Here is a 26,919-nt window from a genome sequence, read left to right on the forward strand (position 1 = left end):
AACTGTAACTGTTGTTAACCAAAAGCCTGCATTCCCTGTTTAGACTGATATAAGAGTAATCAGTGTTACACTGATGTCAGTACAGTTTGCCTGTTTAGTCAATCAGGAATGTTTTCTCCCATGGATTTTGCACATGTTTACACCAAAATGGTCAACATACCATTCAAAATTATCTCACTGCACCCAGGAGATTATTTTATATCTGAGATAGGGATAGGAGACAAAGTTTTCTTGTAACTTCTGATTGAAACCAAGCATGAGAGACTTACACATTGCCAGATGCTTAGAAGAGCTAAGTTGTTTTTCATTGGCTATTTGAGCAGATGGGTGACAATTTGACTTTTTTTAAATCATTTTGCTATTGGTCCCATGCATTTGGCCCCCTGGAAAAGTTCTTTTCCATATCTCAAACTCATCCTACTTTTAGTAAAGTTTAATCTGTCCTTTTTTGACCAGTCTGCTTAAAACAAATTAAAATAAGTCTAAATTATGAACACAACTCTCACTCATGAACCAATAATCTTTTATCTAAAAAAAATCTACACAGTCTCAAAGGTCTTGCTATTTTTGCTGTAATTTTAATATGAGCTTTCCTCTTTTCTCTAAATACCACCTGCTTTGGTTGATTGTAAATTGTGATGATGCCGCAGACCATGGACAACATCCTATCTTGTGATGCAAAAAATTAATGCTGTGCAACTTCAAAAGCTATATTCACTGATTCTGCCACAGACTTACAGAAAATATGCTGAATCTCTCTCTCTCTCTAGCACACATATCTGATCAAAATATTCTTTACAATGTACACTTACTTTAACATCATAAATATTAAATCTGTTTGTAAAGTGATCATTAAAATAAATTAAAATTAAAGATACAAATGTCATTTTATTAAGACTATCTTTCACGGATATGGTGCAATAAAATCAGCAAAAAGATCAAACTAGTAAAACCTTGATAGAATGGTGACCTGTCAAAACAGATTCTTCATACTGGTCCAGAGTGTAACACACGGGTGGGCAAAATACATCCCATAGGCCAAATTCAGCCTGTGACCTGGTTTTTATGTCAATTTACAACACAGGGTGTAGCTTTAAAAGAATTACTTAAATGGCCTATGACCTGGACAAGTTGCCCATGCTTGATGTAGCAATTTCAGCAGGCTTCACTATATAATCAATGAGCAATCACTTGTATCATACAGCTGAAAGGATAACAAAAAAGTCTCAAGAAGTTCTTGCTCACTGCCTTCCTCTCCAAATTGCCCACACCATACTGTCATGGACCTACTTTTATGGAAGGGAAACAAGACTTGAATGACATTTACATTATTAATCAACACAAATGATCTGTGGAAGCCAAACACTGTTAATCATAACAACACTGGTTGAACTGGGCACATGACCAAGTGCAAGCAAGTATTAATTCTCCCCAGACCAGATCAGGTCCCCACTATTCTGTAACTGGGCATGGCACTTTGCTCCAAGTATTAATTCTCCCCAGACCAGATCAGGTCCCCACTATTCTGTAACTCTGGGCATGGCACTTTGCTCCAGTTGCCACAAACAATACAACTTGTCATGACAATGTATAGCTGTACTGTATTGACCAATTATGTACTCAATCAATTTTTATTGGCTGTGCTGGTAGTTATAGCAGCATCTATCATCCAATCAAGTTAATATTTTACATTGACACCAGAATTAGTTTTCCTGGTGCAGTCTTATTAATCAGAAGCCGCATGTTTTGCAGGTAAGAGACTGGATTCTATAGAACAATTGTTACAAGCTATACATAAGCTGTATGTATTGTAGTGTACGAATTGAACTGTCAATAGTGTCCTACACAGGTAACACAAACCCCCTGGTGATTTGGTGTATACAATATCTGTAATCAACTATTTTGCCCAGAGTTATGATAAAGGAAGCTCTGGAATGCACCCTACTTTGCCATAATTCAACAGTATGTGTATGCAGGTTACTGTATGGCTAATACACAAACTATCAGAGAAAACAAAAAAGAAACACTTGTTTCATGGCTGAAGGCAGACAACAAAACAAAAGTTTGTAATACATGGCTGAAAATCTAAAGAGTTCAGAACTTAAAATTAAATTCTCGAACATAATACTTAAAAATTAAATTATAAACGCAACGTAAGCGCCTGTTTGTAGGTATAGTTCAACAAGGATCAGCTGAGATTTATAACACTCATTATCGTATAAACAGACCATAGCTCTATCCACAGTTCTTTACCATGAGTAGTTCACATGTTGCACTTGTTTTTGCAAAAGCAATGCATACATAGACCACAGTACTACCCACTATTTTGTACAATGGGTGGTTATATCATACCAAGACAACTGTAGTCAAGTGCCTAACCTATGGACACACCATGGCTGATGACCTGAGCTCTGATCCAATGTTATGATTTAAATCTGCACCGCTTCCAGTGGCATGCTACCAACTAAGCTCCCATGACTCCTCTTACTATTAACTCTTTCTTACAGTCACTCTTTCATTATAATGTGGTATTTGGGGACAATAACCCCTGGCCACATTATGTACTGAACCATGTTTATATATAGAGATCCACAATATATTGAGAACTGCAATGTAATGCAAATAGCATATTATTCAAGACCGTGGTATAGCAAGTATAATCAGAATTTGTTAAATAATGATTTAAAAAGGAAATGACAATAAGACTGATATTCTCCTTGTTTTCTTTCAATCCATACTACTATACATTGGTATGATTTTTGTCATGGGTCCATAGTGGTACTGCATTATATCTGGAATCCCATTATAATGGAGGAGAGCTGTACAAACACATCTGGACTCCCCAACCTCATTTCAATACCTCTACTGCATTCCAATGTTGGTATGTGTAGTTCCCCCCCCCCCCGCAATGTCTCGATACAAGCATGTCACGATGTCCTGGTAAACTACCACAATCTGTATGGTCAATTCACTGCATCACCTGATTGGAATATACCCTTGAGAAAAAACACTGAAGACTGACCCCAAAATGCAAAATTTCTTGCATGGAATCCAGGCTATGAGACTGGTTTCAGAGCTTAAATTATGTCTCTGGACCATGTCAGTTATATTTTAAAAAAATAGCATATGCATAAGCAGCAATGACAATGATGGCCAAATTTGAACAGAGTTGCAACATTTACCAAAATGTTTAAATGTGTATATGGTGAATTAAAATGATGCCATTTATTCAAAACAATTCGAAACTCAATTTTTCTCACTATCTAACTGCTGGGCTTATTGAACGAATGACAACTATTACAATGTTTATATCGAATGTTGCTCAGTTTGCAATTGCTTCATTGGCTGTACTGCCTTTACCTCTTATTATGCCAGGATTAATTTCTGAAGACATTTTTTTGTTGAATATATCTGACAGTTTCTGTCATGTCTTTGTTGAATATATCTGACAGTTTCTGTCATGTCCTTGTTGACCATGTCTGACAGTTTCTGCTACATCTCTGTTCAATGTGATGATAGTCGTAGATACATGCCTCAACAAAAGAATTTTTCATAAAATTCCTATTAAATAATAAATGTCCTCTTAAGCAAAGATGTGGAAATATACAGTATTTAATTTAACTGGAATGGTTTAGTTTCTGAATCAATGGCAGCCACATGCATGTTTGTTTACAAGTTTACCAATACTGTAAATGTGGGAGAGGAACCCCTATGTACATGTAAGCAAAAATGTTGCTGCTTATCATGCTATTATTTACAAAGAAACAATACCTGCTAAATACTGAATCTGAAATCTTTTATTTATCAATGTGCAGTTTTTTCCAGTCATACTGTCAGCTGGTGGCATGCTGTACTATTGATATATCATGGTACAATGTAGCAAGAGACATGTATACTGACCTGCAGTTCATGAGGCCCTACGGGGGAAAGGGTAAACAAACATAATAATCTCTTACTCACCACATCTGTTGCCATCAGAATTGGCACACTATTCAGATGTGGACTAAGGACTAGTATATTATGGGACTAGTATATTATGGTTACAATCAGAGTATACCATCTTTAGTCTAATTCAATTGCAGCTCCAAAATTTGGTACTTTCCATCTGAACTAGATAAAATTACTTTAATGAAACCAATCCCAATTTTGAAAGTTTTCAAGTTATAAAATTCAAAATCAATGTGAAAAACACAAAAGTAATTGATTTTCAAATCTAAGATACATTTAAAAGAACTGTTGAGAAGCTTTTTCCCACCTGAATCTTTTCTTAAAGTATTTATGATTTTAATATCGAAATGTGACATCACTAAGGAAAAGGTTTAAAGCTGATGAGAACTGGCAGCACTGCACGGTACATGCCAGGCATCAGTTTGATTTACTGATAATGCTGACAAAAAACTTCAATGAACTATATTACTGTATATAGCTTTGGGTGTTCAATTACAGAACATCTGATGAGTGCCAATATATTTCAGAAAGGAAGAGAAGAAAATCAGCCACTGCACTGATATAGGTACAGCTTAGGACTGACATGTTGCAACCAATGACAAAAGATTCTCCAGCTGGAAACATACATTTTGATATCTTCCCTTGGCCAAATTATGCACTTGATTCAAAACTTTGCTTTGCTGAGTGATGGTTTGAGAAGAGCCAAACATGAACGCGGAGAATATATGGCTGCTGTGTAGCATCACTCAAGCCCCTGTTTTGCAACAAGAGGTCCCTCCTTTGAGGTAAGGTTCTAGGTCAGTCCACCCGCAGATAAAGATCAGTGAACTGCAAGCGCCACAGAAAGAAATTATCAAAATGAGCTGAGCAGTGGAGTGCCTGACTTAGCGCAGAACATATGAGATCATTCTGAAAGGCAAAGAGGTGCAATCAAACAGATGATCTCACTTCAGGCTGAAAGCATCCACTGCCCTGGTCCTCTGGTCAATGACAGGGGAGATGATCAATTAGCCTGGTGGCAAAAGAGCCTGCTAAAGGTGTTCCCCAAAGTTGGAACACAGAGTCAGCTACAGATTGGTGAAGCAAACTTTCCATATGGACAATACGGACAATGTTTCCTTTCCTTGACAGACTGTCTGCCAAAATATTTTTGCTGTAAATGTGGCTAACTCTGAGGGTAATTCTTTCTTAAGTTGTCCAGTAAAGGAGGTTCCAAACCACTACACAGAGAGCAGGTGCATGTGTGTCTCCTTAGGTACGTCACCACCCTTGTGTTGTCTGAGGAGACAATCATGTAGCAACCCCTTATTTTCTGGAGGACTAAGAAGATTGCCATCACATCCCAATTTGTTGATATGGAAGGTAAATTCTTACCGGGACCATGGACTCAGAAGAATTAGTCCTTACAGTTCAAGATGATCACGCCACCCTAAATTAGACTCCTATGCAAACAGGTAGAAAGGGCGGGGAGCATGGGGACCTCAGTCTGAAACCAGTCCTGATTTGTTCATGAGTTCAGATGATGGTGGAAATTCCCCAACAAAAGACAAAACTGTAGGGGACCCAAGTGCAGTCTGCCTAGTGAAAAAACTTCTGTTGTAAAAATGCAAGGTCACCAGCAAAGACAAGGAAATGATGAGGTGACAACATGGTCTTTGCTCTCAGTACCTCCATTAAGGACAGGAACTTGGTCAACTCTGTGCTGAAGGACATGGACTACTCCTTTATTGTGAAGAAATCATCTGCACAAAGAAAAAAAATATTGAGATGGAGTAGCTTGGCAGAAGGCCTAGCATGGTCACTATGGACCAAAAGCAAGATGGATCTAGTCTGAGGGACTCTAGTTGGTCATTGTGGATAAATCAATTATCTAAATACTGGAGAAATGGGACACCTAGTGGTTTTAAATGGGCTGTAACTAATTCCATAACCTTGGTAAAAGCTCTAGGTATGGAAAAATGTCCACTCGAAAATACTTGAGTCAGGAAATGTATGAACTTTAAAGCCAGAATCAACTACCAAAGATCACAACATGGGGGTGGGGGGGCAGACCACTGCCTAAGTTGTCAAGCAAAGAATTGGCAATGTGCTTGCTAAACCTTTAAGAGAGCTCCATAATCAGATTTGAATGAGGAACCAACAAGAAATCTGGTTAAGAGTATGCCCCAGAATTTTTTAAAACCAAAGTGGAGAGATTGTTAAGATCATCAGAAGATGAAGATTTCAGACACAGACAACTGGCCAAGAGGCAGTAAATCACACTGACCGCTCTTTGAGAAGACCAGCTCTCTTTTTCTTTTGCCATCTTCACCAAGAGGGTGAACAGGACCTAAAGGAAGGAGATGCCACATCAGCCTGTTATATATGTAACTAAGAGAATCAATATGGACAGAAAGGATGCCTCCTTCATCCTGCACTTTTTCTTCTCTGAGGGAGGAAAATGTGACCCCGTGTCTGTGTTGCAAGGGACACTCAGGGGTAGAGGAACTTGAACAGAGTTAATGGACTGCCTTAGCAGGGGATATTGCTAGTGGGAGAGACTGACACTCCAAACACCTAGTGTTTGGTGGAAGATGGTCTGTCCCTCTTCCCTCTTTATTGACCAAACCTTGTAAGATGATGTAGATCCATAGCTCATGCCACAACCTCACTACCATGTGGGAAAGGTCCTGAAGTCCATGACTGCATGCAGGGAAAGGACCAATCAGTTCTGTATGGCATATGGCCCCACATCCCATAGAGATTTAGAGGGAAAATAGGATATGAGGATGCCAATCTGGTCAAGATCTGTAGGAAGACTCTTTTCCAGATTGACAGACTCAGATATGAGCCTTCCCTTTACCAGATGGCCCAATCAAGGGTAGGTGTTACTCTCAGCCTTGTGGATGAAAGTGTTTCTCTTCCATTTGGGGATGGCATGACTCACTCTGTATCATTGTGGAAATGGGATAGTGCTGCTCCTCCCACAAGCAAGGATTGTACTGCTCCTGCTGCATGTAAGGGCATAACTTGCTCTCTGACCTGAAGAATTAAATGTACCTTTAAAAACTACATGTATACCTACAGCAAAGCCATCAACATTCCTCCATTCTTTTCCTTCAATTATTTGTTGTTCCCACCCCATGTTCCAACCCACAGTCCCACTCTTGGATGTGAACAAAGATTTGTATGACCATTCTGTAACTGTTCTAGTCAACTTGAAAAAGTGAAAAAAGTTTAATAAAAATTTAAAGGGTAAACTACTAACCAAATACCTGTGTTCTAAGACTTTGCTCGAATCAAACTCTTATTAAAATATATTCTGAACTAAGGGAATACAAATTTAGTACATCTGGAGTTAAATTTCAAAGTCGGAAGTAATATTTATCACTTGATGAACTAATTAAACTGTTATGACAGATGGGCCAGAAATCCTGTTTTAATGTCATCAGGGAAATTTCATGACAATTACACATGAAGCCAGGACAAATGCAAAACATGAATGCAGCAAACAATAGTGATGAGTCAGTTTCAGGAGTGTCATGTGTACAGTGACTGCAATGTTATTTGGTATCAAAAGAGGCTGTGACATATACTAAAAGTTTCATATATCAATAATTTTTCCTACCTTCCAAAAATCACCATTGTACAATTCGTTTTACTTGTAAATTTTCTTAATTGAACTATGAGCTAAAAATTGAAATAAATATTTTACTTTCATTTTGATTATTTGTACATCTAAAGTACTAATTACTTTAAAGCGCAAAAAACAACCCCCAGAAACAATACAGTAATATCTCGAACATTCGCGAGGTTAGGTTCCAGAACCAGTCATGGATCAGGAGAAATCGTGAATGTTTGGTACGAGTCACTAAAAATGCTAATAAATGCTTATTTCTAGGGTTTAAACTCTAAATATGACCCAAATCATGCTCCCAAAGCACTTTAATTTCATTTAAAAGTTAGCTTAATACAATACCCTTAAAAAGAGAAATAAATGGTTGACGAAAAAATAGAGTACAGTATCGCCTAATGGGTATTTGCCACACTAGCGCATTTACAGTACGGTACATGTATACTAATATTACCCCTATACTAATTCATTGGCTGCCGTTTTCTTTTGCACTCACAGTAAGGTAAAACCAAGTAACGAATGGGACTGTAAACTTAATGACTGACGTTTTGTTTGTCATTGTCAGGAAGGTAAACTAGGTAAACTTCATATGTCACAGAAGTCATATAACGAAGGTACAATTCAATAAAATAAAGAAAACATGTACGTAGAGGGTACCAATGAAAATTTCGCGAATCCGTGAATTCGCGAATCCAGAAACGCGAATGCACGAGGTATTACTGTACTGTGCATAATTCACTTTTGCATCTAGAATACAGGGAATTAAGGACAACGTGTTTCCCTGTCCTAGAAAAATGGGAAAGAAAAAATTTCAAAGGAACAAATACATTTCTGCATTGGAAGCAATGTGGGTGGGGGGAGATCAAGCAGTACATGTGTTGGGTGATACTGAGACATAAAATGATGGAAAAAGGTGTTTACTTAATATATGTAACTTCATCCATGCAATGTATTTAAGAATGGCTGAGCATCAGAAACTAAATCTGGTTGCACTGTGGTCTTTGCTGGCATTCCCTGATCAGGCCAAAATCAGCTGACCTCACATGTCCCTAGGCAAGGCACTTTATGAGAAAATTACCATGACAACACAAACTTTTGTATTGATGTGCCATTGCATATATAAAAAAAAGATAAATGCAAATTATTTATTGTTTATGCCATAATATAGTTGTCTAAAGCATACACAAAAAATACACATATAACTAGAATCTTCTTTCTTTTACACAAACAAGATAAAGCTTGTATTTCAATCAATACAAGAGTGCTTTGTCAACATGCACCCAACTTCAGAGACAAAAATGTATTGTCTAGTCACAAATTAGCGCTCCAAGTTGTACAGCTTGTGTGCCTAGCTCTACATTTGAAATCTTTCATTTCCTCTGTCTCTTCTTTAAGTACTAGTCAAGTACCCTGCTAAAATGACCAGAGTTACTGGGAAAACTTTCCTCCCTTCAGTAGGAGCTGTGAAACAAAGGAAATTTCTTTCCTCTCTTTACTTTGCAAAACTAAAATCAATATGGATTAGGCCCAAATACAACAGGACAGTGAGGTGAGGTAACGTGGGTCAATACATTCACTTGTATCTGGTAGGGTTTGTTTGCAAAACACGACATTTTCATATTCAGGGTAGAAGTAATGGTATACTTTGTGCAATTTAGTCGATGCCAGCTGATGACAAATGGAAATTTATTGATGTGCATAATCCCTGTCATGTCTGATACAGGATGCATGCATATGTCTATATGTATTATAGTCAAAATTACATTCACAAGCGTAATGTTGAAAGGATACAAGCTCTTGACACATAAATGTCCAGTGCCATACACTGGGGCTCGTATCATTGCTTACAATTGACCTGGCATACATGTACTATATAATAACTACACTTCTCTCCTTTCTCGTGTGACCGATTTAAGAATAAACGCTGTTATTTCAAGCTCCATTTCGCATAGCATTATAAATTTGGTACCGATGTTTAGCTCAGGCATTCGACTTTGTATGCATATCCAAAGTTTGGCTTACTACCATATCTTTAAGGAATGGAAGACCATTTTCCCACACTACTGCTCGACAAAGCCATGATTGTGCCCTTGTAGTTATTATATAGTCGATGTATGACAGGTCAATTGTAAGCAACAATACGAGCCCCCATTGTGCCATCGACCTGTTTATTTTATTATTGTGAGGAAGCTGCCTGTATTCGCTGAAACTGCTGCAATTTTTTTAAAGAAAAAATTTTATTATTCAGAAGAACGTTTTGCAACTTGATAATCTGTGTGAACTATGCATAAATACTGCAGTACAATGCACATATAGACTACCGGGTAGTATTTCAACTAGATTTCATTAAATTTTGTATAACAAAGAAGACACAACCTGTTTATCTTTGGAGCTAGTCACTTTCAATTTATAAAAATTCTCTGTTGGTGACAAATGGCTTTCTTTGTTTAGCACATACATGTAGTAAGCTGTGTAGATTAACAAAGGGGGGGGGGGGATTTAGCTTACCCACAAACACACAATTTATGGCTGATGCTTTACAATCAGAAACAGTAAAGTTAACCATTTTAAGTAAAATGCAACTGAACCACGCTTCTAAAACCTAAACCCTCACAGAAAAACATGTAGGATCTGCCCCAGTGAATGGGGTTAATTTTCTAAGCAGGTAAGGTGGTGTTACATCAGTTGAATTTTCTGAAAATTTTGAGCACTCGATTATATGATAATACATTAGTTATCAAATGATTGGAACTACATGTTGTCTGAGCTAAAACATTATTATTCCAAGCAAAAGAGTTAACGAATGCTTTTAAAATAGTTGCATGTTGTTGAGAATGATAACATTCAGCTCTAGAACAGAGTACCTTGTATCTAATCTGATTTAAACACACAGGTGCCTCTAAATAGTTTTTCACATGTGGGCAGACCAGCTTCTATACACTATTCTGGGTTCTTATCAAAGCATGAAATTGTCACCCTCTGATAGTAATTGATAGATAACAGGTCTGATAGGGATGCAACCAGACTGCTGCACACAGCTGACATAGTAGAAAAAAAAACAAGAAACTAAAACATTTGAAAAGCATGCGTCTTTAATTATCACAGCACGCAATATTTAAAGAGAGCTTTTTCTTCATATGCCTTGAATCAAGGTAGATCAAAAGATTTATTTTAAGTGCCAAATGTATGAATTAAGTTTCAAACATTTTCTTGTTTACATACGATATTATGAACATGTTTTATAATACATTTCAGGTCCAGAAGTACAGTTAGTGTTAAAGTTAAAGAATAAGCACAAAAATTCACTTTGGCTAAAATATACGGTGTTGCCAGATGCATGGAAAAATAATATTGGATCAGACAGTTGGACAACGTAAAATTTTTAAAAAAATATGTACTGAAAGTGAAAATTGGTTGTATAACCTAATTTTATTCCTTTGAGAAAAGACCTTGTACCGTATTTGCTGGCCTATAGGTCAATACTTATTTTAACCAGAGAATCTTGGGTTTGTATTATGCTCCAAACTGACTTGTACACGGATTGTCATTCAAACTGCTTTATCGTATGTCAAGTAAATTTTTGTATTTAAAAAAACAATTCTCCAAAAGTACAAAAATAACGTGTAAAAATAATTAAGGGGAAGAGATCATGCATAAAGAATACAGAACCCACAAGTGAGAAGGATTTTAAAATATTTACACACCGTGACAAAGACAACCTTTCATTGATTTATTTATATATATTTTATAATGTAGCTAACAAGCATAACCAGTATGAAGTTTTGTAGAAAACATAATCAGGTGAAAAAATGCATTACAATTATGACAAAAGCAAAATGACTGGCATATATGATACATACATACATACATATATACAGTATAAGCACTCAAAACTGCACCACTGGTACCATATACTAGGGTCCTGAATTTTTCCTTTTTTTAATAGCGTGATCTTGATGTATGCGAGGGTTATGTTTTGAAGCCCACATATTTTGAGATTTGCATAAATTAAGATAATTTTCTCTGTATAAATGTTAAAATTAGGGATGCTTCTGTAGATTAAAATAAATTTAAAAATAAAAGTTTTCATTAAAAGCATAAGGTAACTCATGTAAACTGAGATTGTGTAAATCGCGATTACACTGTATCACCATTTTTCTTCCAGTAAACCACAACCCCTCTACCACCAAAACTGAAACAAATTTATATCACATTTCAACGATGGACTTAAAAATACCACATAAAAATGAAATTCACATCAAACTTGTTAGTGCATTTTAGATGTTAAATTCCTGACATGCGCTGGTCAGATTATGCACAAACAGCAAATAATATTGTAATGGGCTTATCTGTGATTCACAGAAGGCACACAAATTGTTCAGCTAATTTTGCATTAAATGCTTTCTTAATTTTTTACACTGTAACACACGTACACAGACAACAAGACAAATACACAGATGTCTCATAATTACACACTCTCTCTCTCTCTCTCTCTCTCTGATTCTCTGTCTCCACAAGACACTTTCACATTTTTGACCCCCCCCACCAGTAAAACAAAAATGTCTGAAAACTGAAAATGCCAAAATCAGACTATATAATGACCTTGCACTGTCACAATCATCTACCCAGTGAATGACAAATAGCTAGATTTTCCAGCAATTACTGTCATAGCTTATCAGCAATGAATTATCATATGCATCAAACATAATATGAAATGAAAAATACACTTTGAATCACTCACAGTCAAGATTTCAGTGCAAAGCCTTCTTTAAACCTGATAATCAAATACATACATTAATTAAATGGAAATAACTTACACCACAAGCTTGACAATTAATACAAAATGTAAAAGTTTATTCACATTTCCTATGTAAACTTCAACTGGAATGATTTGGATTCTAAAAATATGCATGAAGTAAAGTTAAGAACACTTAAAAAAAAAACGGCTGAACAACAGCAAAACTCCAGACCACATATAATCGCCACATACATCATATACTGCTTTTAAGTCAAGCAAACTGCACAGACCCAGATCTGCATCACATAATGCACCAGATTTGGTTCTATGCAATTTGCCTGGAGCAATCAGTAGAACAAAGATCCTTATCTGCTGACAGATTATGCAATGGCAGATCAAGGTCTATCGTTCTTGCTGCTGGACTTGCCTTACAAGTTAATATATACGGTATAGGGTTTAGCAGCATACCAGAAGATTCTGGTTACATAGTGCCAATTCACAGCTATATTTCAAAGCTGTAAAGATACGAAAATATTTCTTGCATCAATAGACTTGATAAGAATGTGCTCTACGTAAGTGGACACTTTGCGAGGTATGCACTCTGATTGAGAATCCGGTGTGTCCTATCCACAAGTGCCACAATACCACCTAATCTCTGCAAATTGTTCTGTATGATGATGCCATTTCTCCAATGATTTGTTTACATGTTCAAAAAGCTTTCTCACTGAGTTTTGGCGACAAAAAAAGTTCTGTTTTATGCAATAACTTGCAAGTATAAACTGAAATATAATCACAGGATATGCACTTGATAAAAACAACAGATACAGACAGGTGTGAGTCTTGAAATCATCTGCTATTTGCATGAATAACATATAATGATTTCTTGGCTTTGAAATTTAGTCATCTGTTAAACCGTCTTATTTGGAGTCTTGAAATCATTAAATTATCTTGGGATAGTATTACCTGTATTTGTACCACAGTACAAGTATTATGTAGAAGCCTGCAGACCAGTGAAAGTGTCCTATATCTGTACTAGTATTGCTATATAATCATATTATTCTAGAGGGCATTATGTGAACCTGAATGTAATTATCAGATTTAAAAAATCATGCTCCCTGTCTAGACTTTCACTTAGATACATGCTATTTAACAGACTGAAACAGCACACAGGAAGGCCTCGCTTGGGCAGTGGGAATGAGAAGGCCTATTTGTAAAATTCACAGGAAACTAGGGATATATATATATATATATATATATACACACACACACACACACAGAGTCAGCACTGCATTTTGGTCGATCTCTCAAGGGGACAATTTATGAACCTGTGCCCTCTATAATGTTTAAGATATGGAGATTTGTTAAAATTATGGGGATATTAGTAATATGAGGTGGGAGAATGTCCCCTGGACTCAACGAGCAACAATGAGACTGCCACAGTGCTCAAGGAGTTGTAAAGCACTTGCTACCTAGAGTGCGGAATTAGTTTAAAATTGCATGATTGATCATCAATTTTTGCTGATACATTAATAACCGATTAATTAATCCACATGATGTCTTGCCAAAACAAGAGATATTTTCAAGTAAGGGTTCTAGAGATCACAACGTCTCTACATTTTGATCTCTGCCTAAAGAATTTTTGTTGGTTACTGTAACCGAATTTGCCATTTTCATGTGAAGTGTACATGTATACTTCAAGGCGGGTCTGGGAACAGTTTCCATGTTATAACTCCTGGACCAGTTCCAGAAGGTTGGAAGATACCCAGTGGCCAATGTCACTTGCATCAGTTACTTGCCATGGGAGTGTATTTATGATTACAGGGTGGGATCTCAATGGTTTTAAAGTTATGACCCAGAGGCTGGTCCCCTGCGGTTCAGAGCAGGCAAAAGACACATGACCCATGGGTGATGTTACTTTAAAACTAAATTACATGTCTACTTATGAAATACTCAAAAGACATTTAAGGAATGATGCAAATTGTGCACTCTATTCTAAACACAGAAATCAGAAAGTGACCTTTGACATTTTACCACTCTCCTTAATGTGGTGGTGTTCACTTCAATAGGAAAAAAAGTTATCCCCACTCCATAAACATTAGGTGAAGCAAATTCATCAAATACCTAAAAAGTAGTTTTCAAGTTATGGGCTTGCAAATTATTTTTTAAACACCGATGCTGATGATGATACCAATAATTTTAAGCTAGAAGCAGCAGTAACAGAATGAAACTAAATTTTGACTGAAATCACTTAAATTATAACAAAATCATTGGCCATTTCAATCAATGTGTCCAATGCTCAACCATACTGATTTGAAAATTGAATAGCACTAATTATTCCTGTCGAGGAAAAGAAAAGACTGGGATTCAACCATCAACTTTCTATTGGTTGTTATGCCAAATATCTTAAAAATATGTGATTCATTCATATATGTAAAGTTTAGTCAGTGAACATTTGAGAATGCTATTGCACTCGAAGAAAAAAAATTATTGTTGTATGCGACACCTTGAACCCTCTCCGATGGACTAAGTGTTGGAAACCAAAGAATACACACTCTCCCAGAAGGTTATCCAAAGAGCAATACGGATATGAAGTTTTTTGAATTTCTACACAGTGGTTTATGAGATGATGTAATGCACAGACCCAGACAAGTTGGCTAATGAGAACAGTGATATCTGGTAGTTTCTCTGCAGTTGTTGAAGTTATTTTGTTGATAATTACTTATTGAAAAGTATTTGTTCCTGAAACATGGATGCCCCACTATACAGGTGCTTAGTATTAATGGTACATCACTGCATTGTTTTCCAGTGGTTATGTACCATGGTACTTTTTCATTGTACCAGTACTATGGTAGTTTTCATTAGAAAGGAATACATGAAAATTCTCTAGTAATCTTGTCAGTAAGCATGTTTTCATGTGCATGAAAAAATAATTTGACCAGGTATTAATACTGTTATATTTGTCACAAATTAATTCTATACATGTTTAATATGTGTCAGGTATCATTCCAACAGTGGCCAAATTGGACTTGTGAAAGAGAACCTGTTCAAGTCCAAATTTGTTTGAAATTTTTTGGATTAAAACACAAATGATTTTTTAAAAAGTTACTTACTATCATATGAAAAGTTTTAAGGACATGTATTCTTTGCAAAAACGAGAATCAATCATCCTAAGATTTCCAAGAGTACAGTTGTTTTCAGTTTGAATATTACATAATTTCTTGCATTCACAAAAAATTTCTCATTTGTTGAATCAGTTTGTTCTACTGTCCCTCTCTGGTAAGTATCTTGCCCAAATGTTGGCATCTCATTCAAAGTTTCCCTACCTATTATATGAATAGTGTAGCTACTGAATCGTAGCCTTTGGTGTCAACAATTACTATTCTTATCATCATGCTCTCTCATGTCAGCACAATGTTTTTTTTACAGGGTTTCAGCTAGATGTCAGCTTTACCAACATGCTTTAGTTAGTTTTTAGATTACAATTTATACAACAATTAACATTTACATGGCAGATTCATCTTCATTACGGTAATGACTATTTAAATGTTGGGGGTAGAGTGGTAATGATCTTATTTTGAGCTATTTTCTTTTCTTTTATCTCAATGAAATATGATTTTGCTTAAATGCGAGCAATCTACTTTTTCCAGTGATTGACAGAATTTAAATAGTGTCAGGGCCTGTCTCAGACCATGAGGGTGTTGGTCCCTAATATAACTGCAGTACATATACCTCAGTACAAGATTTGTCATGATATCCAGCTCTACCCTACTACAATGCCTGAAAACTGACCTAATGCTTAACATGACCAAGAAGTGACACAAATGATTGACAAGGGTAACACTATGCCCTATCACTGTCATGGTGAGGCCTAATGAGCACTGCTGCCTTCACTATAAACATACATACACACTTGTGTTTCCACCTTTCACAATACCCTTATATTCCTCTACTGCCATCAACCAAGATCAAATACACCTATTAAGGAATCTAACACTCCTGATTACCATTACAGGTCTATGTGTGTGATCTCCTTGCTAATACAAAATTTCAAAGGGAAGAGATGTTAATGCACAACCAATAAGTCTTGAACCCTAAAACCTCCCACAGTATCATTGTGTTTGACCATATGAGCTATCAATTCATCATGCCCCTTGCTTGTTTCTGCAAAACACCAGATATGGTCTCCGAGTAAAAGTTATGTCAAATGCTGTTTTAATACAAAAATAAGATGGCAGATCAGATACAACTGTCACTAACCTGTATTTGTTTCAAAAGTCTCTCCGTTTTCAGAAGATGTGTTCAACACAAAGCAAACAAACACATCCTTTCAAGTTTTAGGTTTTGATTTGATGATATGACATGCAAAGTGAAACAGAGAGAAAATATATTCTAAGGGCACCTGTCAAACTGTAGTAGGAGAGATGTATTTCATTTCTGTCTCAAGAAAAATAATACACACTGAGGATAATGGTATCCATTCTTGACAGTGTCTGGTGTTATTTTAGTGTGCCAAGGATGAAGTCATTTAAAGTCATGGTATCCCAACATTGTCTCAGCATTTATGTCATCAAAAAAATAGAGTGGCTGTGCCCACCCACATAGTGAAGCATTTAAAAAATGGCTTTATATTTAAAAATGATAACTGACCAAAGTTTGGGCAGAGATAATTCTGTATCCGACAAAAAAGATGAAGTTGAGAATTTTTGTTAAGAAAGTTAAACATCTTCTATATACATATTTTTGATTTCCCTTGCTTCCTGAGGTTAATCTAAACTTTTACCTCATGCCCAACTTTACCAAAGAATGGTGATTAAAACTGGCATGGAACAGATGCCATACCCACTGTAATATACAGAAAACAACAACCTAGCATGGAACAGATGCCACACCTACTGTAATATACAGAAAACAACAAACCTGGAATAGAACAGGTGCCCTACCCACCGAGTTATACTGAAAACATCAAGTAGATATCGTAAATCAAACAATTTTTAAATACTTTTGCCAATATTCAACATTTCTGCAAGCAACTGGTGAACAAACTGATTGAAAAACTGGTGTTTAATAACAGGATATAATAAGCATGCAAATAACCACCTGGACTGGGCTGGACTAGATTCGGACTTGCAAATTCTTGATTCCAAGTCCTGTATGCTAACCACTGCAACTTTGGTTCCCTACCCATAAACAGAATGTATGTAATTATACACATGCACAATGTGTACATGTATAGTAAAATATACTGCATCATTTACCTCAGCATAATAATTTTCGTGCTAATTGTTAAGATTTTTTTCTTTCTTAAGGACCCAGTGTTGTAAGTATGCCTGACTAAAATCAAAAATGGTACAGGTTTAAATCCTACCAGCACATCTGCCCAGGCGTGGTACTATTGTAAGTTCATGGGCAAGGAACTTTTCATCAATTATCTGAGAACTAATTAACTAACTTGCTGTGCCAGAAAACATACTATGTGATTTCTTTCTAAATCAATCCAAGTTTTAAGCCAGTTGAAATCAGGTTATATATAGTAATAAAAGTCAAATGGGTCAAACAAATACCCTTACCTGTGTGTTGGCCATTATCTACAGCTGTTTTGTACTAATACATGGTCTTCAGTTCAGGTCATGCCTTTCAACCAGAATATAAGCAGGCTGGTAAATAATCCTCAGCTATTACACAGAAGTAAATTAAGCTGAAAATATAATGGCATGTGATTATCGGATAATGCAAAACAGGTCTATGAACTGTTAGCACAATGATCAGTACACTGAAACACAGTGTAACAGATATTTGTAAGTATCACAAAAACCGTAAAAATAACCATAGACACAATTAAGTCTCCGGTGTTAAATAGACAATAAATATTTGAAACACCTTTTAAACAATTAGCCTATGCCATTTTTCAAATGGAATAAAATAGCCATAAATTTCATATGCTCTTAAGCATTGGGACTGTGTAGGGCATTGCTAAGACAATATGCAGGAAACACCCCTCAAAGGGTCTAATCCTGTGCTGGCTGAAAAGAGGTTTAAAACAGGATAGTTGAGGTTCTCTTAACTGGTAAATGTTGAAATTGTCTCTGATATTCTTGACCAATAACAAGATCTAAACGATGACCACCATGGCAGCAATATTGGCCCTATTTTCATTTAGGACTAACTTCAGGAGGTAGGGCAATAATAAGTTGGACAATGTGGTGGCCATACTGGATGTCAAGGGCCATTTTCACTTAGGTCAAATTATACCTTGGGATGAATATGTGGCAACAATATTGGAAGTCTGATATGCACCATTTTAATTCAGGACCAACCTATATGCAATAAGAAGTCTCCTAGTGAAAACTACATGTTGATAAGATTTTCCATTTAGAAACAATAACAATATTAGATGTTAGATGAGCACCATTTTCATTTGTAATCAAAGCAGACAGCACACATAGTCTCTGGGTGAAAACCTCATGTAGATACAACTTACTGATAAGGAAGATAAGTTGTAACATTATGTTAAATTCTATTACTGTATGAATACTGTCTAGATTTCACTGAAAAGTCAATTTATTTAGTGTTTCAATTCCATGAAGCAAATATTTCAGATATCTGATAAATTTTCACTAGTACTCTCCATTTAAATTCCACTGAAAACTCATTTGCATATTTCTGCAAAAGATCCACAGCATATCTCTGCTCTGATTCCACCTAATGCCACTTAAAATTTTCTCAGTTTCCACTCAACTCATTAGGATACATATACAAGTACCTGATACACAGAAAACGTACTGTCTGTTAAATGTCAATTATTCAGGTACACCTTTTTGTGTGTTACGCAAAAGAACTACAATAAAAATAGCTTGAGCAGAATTAGAATAGTTTAAGAGTTCTGCAAACAATCAACTGAAATGCAAATTATCCCTATTCTCACTGCTATCCTGCTGAAGCTGGGGGTCTAAAAGGACTGGGCAGAATAGCTGTTGTGCCACAGTGTTTGCCAATTACCAGATTTATCTCTATGATTCTTTTATAACATTAATAATACTCTCTATATTTCCAGAGGATAAAACACATTAGTTATTTTCCCCATGAGGCTCTCTTGGCCATACCATATTCTTCAATCCATAATGATAATCTATTTTCAGGTCAGCTAGTGTTACAACTAAAATAATTTGTGAAGTATGAAATTGTCTTTTTTTAAACTCCACTTTATTTGGCCATATCCTGCAAGGCTGAAATAGAAATTAACTGACTCAATCAGGTTTAGGCAATTAACTTCCTATGGAAGCTACCAGTATCTGAGAGAGTAAACTCTATGCCTGTAGTGGCCTGTGATAAAAACTGCATTGATTTTAAGTTAATCATTCAAACAGTTTTGTTTGTTCTTGTTGAAAATACAATGCATTATGTTTGGAACCAATCTGCTTGCATTAAAAAAAGAAGAAAACTAGATAAAATGAAGGATAGTGACCCTTCCTTCTGCTAATAATTCCACATGTTAATAACTCTAAACAAAACATCCATTTAATGGCCAAATTAGATAGTTTGACGTGGCCACAATGCCATCTACTTCTTCTCCATGTACTCGTACCGTACCAATAATAAGCAATCAAATATCCTAGCATTGGTAAAGAATAATTTAAAAACACAAGACCAGACTGAGAAATAGATGTGTTTATCAATGATAATGAAATGGATAAGAATGAATTCACCTGCACATACAGTTCCCATATTTACACAATTTTCATCACGATATGGGTGCATAGAGCTAATTCAGAATTCCCAAGCAACATTTTTGGACAAATTACTTTAGTCTTGTAGCATAAGAATTGCAAAGCATCATATGAACAATCTATTAAAAAGAATTTTTTAAAAATATTTTAAAAATGATATGCTGTTAAGTTTGTGGTTGTGAAAATTTCCTTTGTAGGTAGAGACTTAAAAAATTTCCTTGCTGAATTCTCCCCATTTTCATCCAGTATTAATGTCTGTATGGTCTATTCTTGAACAAAAAATTAAGGAAGGGGGAACTGATTCCTCCATTTTGAAAAAGCGAAACTTTTTTAATACAGAAAAGATTTAACAAAGAAATAAAGGTAGGGCTTGAGAATATGATACCCAAATTTTGCATTTTCAGTTCATCTTCTTGGATTGAAGATTCTGAGAAATTTGCATAAATTCCACAATTACATGTCTTAGAACAGACCTTTTGCTGTGACAGTAATAAAATGAAAACTATGTTCAATTTTCCTGGAATTATTATGAGCCACTCGGCAACCTTCATTTCTTTAAAAATGACATTTAATATACCACCAAACATGGGTTGTTTTCATAGTTTATAAAATAAATGGTTACCTGTGACCATATAGTTAAATGCCAATTATCTGGATCTATCAAATTAAACTTTTTGCTTTGAAAATTTATCATGCAGGTAAATGACAGGCTCATTTTTACTTGTCTGGAATAATTAGGCTAACTTGTCCCTGCTTTATTACAAGACTTTGAGGCTTTTCCAACTACACTGAGAATTAATTGGGTCCTTACTACATAAAGTTGACAAGCATGTGTATTCATTTTTATCATCTCATTATCTTAATCGCCATATATACCCCATTATGAGTCCAACTGCAAATTGCACAGTCCCAGATCTTCCGGTGCAGTAAGCACTGACATATTTGTGTCTGTGAAGTTTGTTAGGAGTAACCAGTAGAACAAACTTAGAGACCCTGATCTGCTTGTGCATTATGCTATGGCAGATAAGGATCTTTGTTGTTTGCAGTTTGACTCAACTTATAAGCTAGCATATATGTACTTATAGCATTTTACTGATCACAGTGATGTAACCTTCTTTAAGGTACCCGACAGTTTACTTCTGTGAAAAAAATGCTTTAATGCACAGCTCAAAATTGATCACTGATCTCAATAATTGTCATGCAACAAGAACTCAATTCATTCACCAACAAACCCTTTGTATTTGATCAAAGGAATCCTTCAATATGTGCCAATTTTGTAGCAATTTTATAGTTTTTTTAATACTCGTTCATCTATTATTTTATGGATAATTAGTGGCTAGGTACATGTACTTCTTAATGTCATGGCCCACACTTAGAAGTAGACAGTTCACACTAATTTGCAGAAAAAAAGAAAAGAAAAATACCAACTTTTAGCTTTTTTATTTTAAACTGCTTGGACCCTTATGTTTATAAAAATATTCATTTTTGAAAAAGTTAAATACACCAACATATAAATTCTGAAACAAACTGATCTACAATACATGCAAGCAAGAAAAAAGACCTAATGATGTTAGATGACCAATTTTTAGGAGTTCCCCAAATGCGTCAGTATGTCAGCTCTATAAGATTTGCTGGAGATACATTGTCAATTCTGACATACTGTGACAAATGTGCTGTCTCTGCTAGCGTCAGATGGTCAATCAATCAATTTTAACTAATACTACTTCCACGTACCATTACCAACGCAATCAACTGTGAACATATCAGTAATAGCACCAGAAACAACAACTAGTCATACAAAAATCAACAACGATGATAACAGCAAGCATATTCAGTGAATTAAAATAAGGTGATTTTTTTTTGTCCTCCACCTTAAGCAGTGAGGTCATGATCCCATCCTTTACCTCAAAAGGCTGTAAAATAACAGAATAGAAAAGAAAAACAACAAGCTTAAAAGTATTGAATGACAATGGAAAACAGCAAGCCCAATACTGAATGCAACACAGCTTCTAGTGATAGTGTTCAAGTATGCCAAATTCTTCCTTCTAAAACTGCTTTAAAGTTATGGAGTGGAGTGTGTGTGTGATTTAGATTTTTAACTTGGCTTTAACAGTTTTCCAGTCATATCACTATGTTGTCTACAGTGTGGCAGCTTAAAGTGATGTCCAGCACTGGGGCATCATGCTGCAGACATGTAGCATGATGTGCAACCCAGACACATTATTCTGACACCAGGCTGACCAGTCCTAACACTAACCTCTTAGTGCTGAGTGCCTATTGAGGCAGCTGTTAGTACCATTTTTAGAAGTCTTTGGTATGACTCGGCTGGGTACTGAACCCACAACCTCCCGCATCTGGGGCGGATGCTATAACCACTAGGCCACTGGAATGATCCTTATGGAGTGGAAGGGAAAGTGTGATGAAATGCATAAAATACTGTGCCATGACCTGGACATTTAAGACTGGAACATCAATATGGCACAGGTATATTGTACACTTTCTAGTGATAAGGTACAAGCATAGCAAAGTTTCATTCTTTAGTCTCAAATTGCTTTAAAGATATACAGCAGAAGAGACAAGGAGATAAAAAAAGAAATTATTTAACATGACCTATAAGACACCAAATGTAGTACATGACACCTACCAATGATGATGTACAGTTAGTTCATCCCTAAATCTTAAATGACTTTAATGCTAAAATGGAAAAGATGTGTGATGGAAAACATTAAACTGAATGACGACCTTGACTGTAAAGATGACATCTCCAATTTGGGCAAATAACACACCTACCTGTGATGCCGTAATCTCAAAAGGCTTTACAGATATGTATCTGATGGGAAACTAATATATACATAAAATACTGAGCTATGACCATGACCTTCAAAATAGGACCCCTCCCCCCGCATTACACCACATACCATAAAGTGATGATGTACAAGTATACCAAATTACATGCTCTAATCAAAAATGCTTTAAAGTAACTAAGCATGATGTAAAAGAGAACATACTTTGTGATCTTGACCTTGGTCATAAGATACCTACATTACACACCTCTAAGTTTCATTCCTTAATCTCCAAACAGCTTTAAAGTTATAGAGTGGAAAGAAATGTGATTGATGGACTAATAAACACACATTTCATATATCTCTGCCCCCCCCCCCTTTCACTCTGAAAAGGTAGGGGACCATAAAAACAATAACCACAATACAGACATAAACTTAATAGACAAAAAGAAAGATTTAATATTAACCCAATTAGGTGATGATTTTCAGCTTTTCCCTACAAGACATGGATATATACCAGTATTATTAATCATGGATGATATACCATAGAGTTAATTTCTGCTGGTAATGACAAGTACTTTGGTAGGGCAAAACTGACAAGATGCCCAAGAGAGAAATGAGATTGCTCACCCCGTGTAACTAAATGCAAGAACACATGGTCAAGAAATCTCTGCAAAACATGATGCTTTCTATTGAAATCTCATCCAATGCTGTTGATGGCATGTGTTATGAAAACAAGGTATCTCTATAGTTTGTATCTTCATTCACAGCTGATCATACATGAGCATCATTTGTCCAATACTTAAAGTCTTTATGTCAATATGCTTTCTGTGAATGTTGAAAAATTCTAACTAGAGCTTTTTGAGATCAGGTAGTCACTGAAAGGATTCTCTATTTTTACCAATGTTGGCCATATCTGACGGAAGATCAGCATCATCTGTAACAGTTTAAAAGCCCCTCATGTTGGGATGTTGTTATTGTTGTTTAGACCACTCAGCCATTCAGGGCACCCCCTCATGTTTGGATGCATTCTATTCAATTTAGTCAAATTCTGCTGAGTGGTATTTCAAGATAACTCAGCTGAAGTTCTTCTTTTCATTTTATAATCAAATGACCATACTAGATGATGAATCGACAATATCTGTCAAAATCTGAAAGTCATTGATTTCGAATGCTTTGTCAAATTAGATCAAATTCTGTGAATTGATTTTGAGAAAAGGTCATTAATGGATTTGCTGTTTTAGTTATGGATTGATCAACATCATCTGTGTTAATTTAAAGCACTTAATGCCAGGATTTGGTCTAATTCTGTTACGACAAAAAAATCATTTACAGGTTGACATATTTTTGGTGATTATTCAATGGTGAATTGGCATCATTTGTACAAATCTGAAAGCCCTTCATGTCCTCATGCTTTCTGTCAAATTTTGCCCAACCATAATGAGAAGTATTTCTGAAAATGGAGCAAGATCATTCTCTATTTATAATACCAGCTATAACTGATGGTTGATTTGAACGCACTCTCTGTCTGTCTCTCTCGTTCTTCAGTTTTCTAGCCTATCGATCACATAAGCATAAAATGTCTACGTAACAGTACTGGTTGAACAGGAACTAGAAAATGCATAAATCAAGCTCAAAATCTGTGTTGCTGCATACAGTCATCGGAATGTGAAAAGTTCAGAAAGTCAAAAATGACTGGATGACACAAAATCAAATGGAAAATCACTATATTAGGTAATCAGAGTGGCAAAATGCTGACTGCTCAACAAGCTCCTGTTAAGCTGCAGTGGATCTGTGGTTACTGCATTAGACATGAGATCAGAAGTGTCAGAGTTCAATTCCTACTATCAGAACAGCCCTGACTGGATATTGTGGTGAGTCCCTGTGCAATGCACTTTACTTGCCTCTGCATATAATCCCAAAGTGTTGCTGTGCAATAAAACACCAAATCAATCCAAACCAAATCCATTTGCTTAGTGAAGGCTTGATTTAATCCATTTCATACACCGTGTTGTGGTACCATAACTGCATCAAACACACTCATTTGTGGTCAATCATTACTTATTTAGAAGACACTTCATTTGTGTTCTGGGAATTTTGCAATATATAACAATTAATTTATGAACTGCTTATTTTGCAGCATGGACACACCTTTGTATTTTCAGTTTATTTATTTCAGTGATACTATCTTACCATATCTTATAAAACTACTGTGATACAACATATCTAGTAATATCCAGCTCTTAGTAACTATGTGGATTTATCATGATGTAATTAGCCATTATTTGCAGTGTCCCTCACAATGAACACCTCATTCTGTGCCGTGAATAGCTGTTTTCTGTGAGGCAAATGATATTTTAAAATCAGTATACATAAATAAAGCAATATGTATAATAAATGCATCATTAACTGAAGGTGCGCCTCTTTCCAAGCACTTAACAATAAAAATGAACTATGTAACACCCATCATGATTGGTTAGTGATATTATGAGAGTTGCCTCCACTGTCTAAAGAGAGATATTGATATTCTTCTGCTGCCAGTCTCATGTGATTATCATTGACACAGCAAGTCAATTATCGATACCCTATTTTTAAAATGTATTGAATAAACTGACAATTATTTACCTCTACTTGTACTTCTTTGGTTCATACTTTTTCTCTCATTTGGAACCTATGTATTTTACATTCAAATTTTCAAGAAGAAAAAACTCATGTCAAAATGTATAATGAATTGCTTTGAAATTCTGGGCCTACAGTCTACTTCAAAATATAAAAGATCCCATAATCCCAACAAGAATTCATTGGTATTGATGTAGAATCGCATAAATAGTTATTAGATCAAGCAGTAAATTAAATGACTCAAGAATTTAATGATTCTGAATTATTCCTTGTTTTGGTGTTGATAATATGCTCAGGTGTTTGTAGTATCAACCTGTTCTATATCCTGCATTAATCCCCATTGTCCAGATAGATTATTCTGTGACATGTTTACTTCACTGGGCAATAACCAATTTGATACTTGTTCATTATAAAGTGCATGTACAATCATTCTTCAAAGGCAGCATGTCACAACAGAAGGCAGTCCTACAAAGATGTCTGACTTAGGTATTAATAATGTGGGTGGGGTGGGGTGGCATCTTACTGTCAGCACAAATGATGTTGTGTAGTGTGTGCATTTGTCATTCAACCAAGGAAGGAACTTGGAGGCCAAATTTTCAAGAATATCTCACACTTATTAACCTATATTGAAAATAGATCATATTCCTATCGATTTCATGCAGGTATATGTCGACGAAAGTTCGTTAAAGTTTGCTAGGCCGGCTAATATGCGGCTATCCTATGCCGACATCAAATGGTGTTGGCGAATTCTAACTTTTCGACAGGCAATGGACTCTGACCCTACACCTAAACGTCTATATATCAAAAATGGGGTGGCAAGGGTCAGAAGAAACTCGGACTACTGCACACTTCACAAGAATCACAGAGGTTTTCTAAAATCCCACCCTAACCCCGAACTAGGTTTTCGGGACAGGTGAACTGTCCCACATCTTTTAATATAAAAGTTCCAGCCAACTCACTCAACTCTGTATATTATTCCCAAATGATATAACTGATCTTACTTGGAACAGGCTGATAAATGAATTCAAAACTCCACAAAAGAATCACGTACTCCAGAGGTCGTTTACTTGTACAGTTTGTACTCCTACTTGTCGCTAAAGGTCTATCGTCGTCTGTTGCTGCCTTTGGCCTCGTTTCAGGCACTCACTAACGCCCGGATGAAAACAGTCTCACCTTTCTGTCGTCACCAGGCGTAATTCCCAGAGGTATTCAAGGGAAAGCTGTTGGTTTACGGTCATACGAGTTTTGTTCAGGTCGTGTATAGTTATGTATAACAAACATTTTACATGCTCTCTATTTTTGCTTTCTTTCTAAATTTTTAAATCAATCATCTCATGTTATCATAAAAAATAAAAACAAAATAAAACAAAAAAAAAAAAAAAAAAACCACAAAAGAAACAACAACAAAAACCAGGGACGGTATGCAATTTGACCCCACACATTCCAGACGTACCTACCTAACCACATCATGAATACGTGGTTGCAGTTCTGTCC

At 35.9% G+C, this 26,919-nt stretch overlaps 1 protein-coding gene across 2 annotated transcripts in view; it reads right to left on the reverse strand.

The window, feature by feature from the left end:
• Positions 1-26,577, reverse strand: part of LOC149772452 (uncharacterized) — a 144,543-nt gene extending 117,966 nt beyond the window's left edge. Inside the window, exons 1-2 of one of the 2 annotated variants that reach the window (XM_089947818.1) lie at positions 26,427-26,577; positions 17,867-17,994 (exon numbers count right to left, since the gene is read on the reverse strand). In XM_089947818.1, the coding sequence (XP_089803944.1) occupies positions 17,867-17,881 (15 nt within the window). In that variant the 5' untranslated portion in view covers positions 17,882-17,994; positions 26,427-26,577. The remainder of the gene's footprint in view (positions 1-17,866; positions 17,995-26,426) is intronic. The other variant, XM_089947819.1, reaches the window with a different exon arrangement.
• Positions 26,578-26,919: the final 342 nt, after the last annotated feature.

Source organism: Sinohyriopsis cumingii, unplaced genomic scaffold (assembly GCF_028554795.1).
Source record: "Sinohyriopsis cumingii isolate HCF-2022 unplaced genomic scaffold, ASM2855479v2 utg001505l, whole genome shotgun sequence".
Classification (NCBI taxonomy): Eukaryota; Metazoa; Mollusca; class Bivalvia; order Unionida; family Unionidae; genus Sinohyriopsis; species Sinohyriopsis cumingii.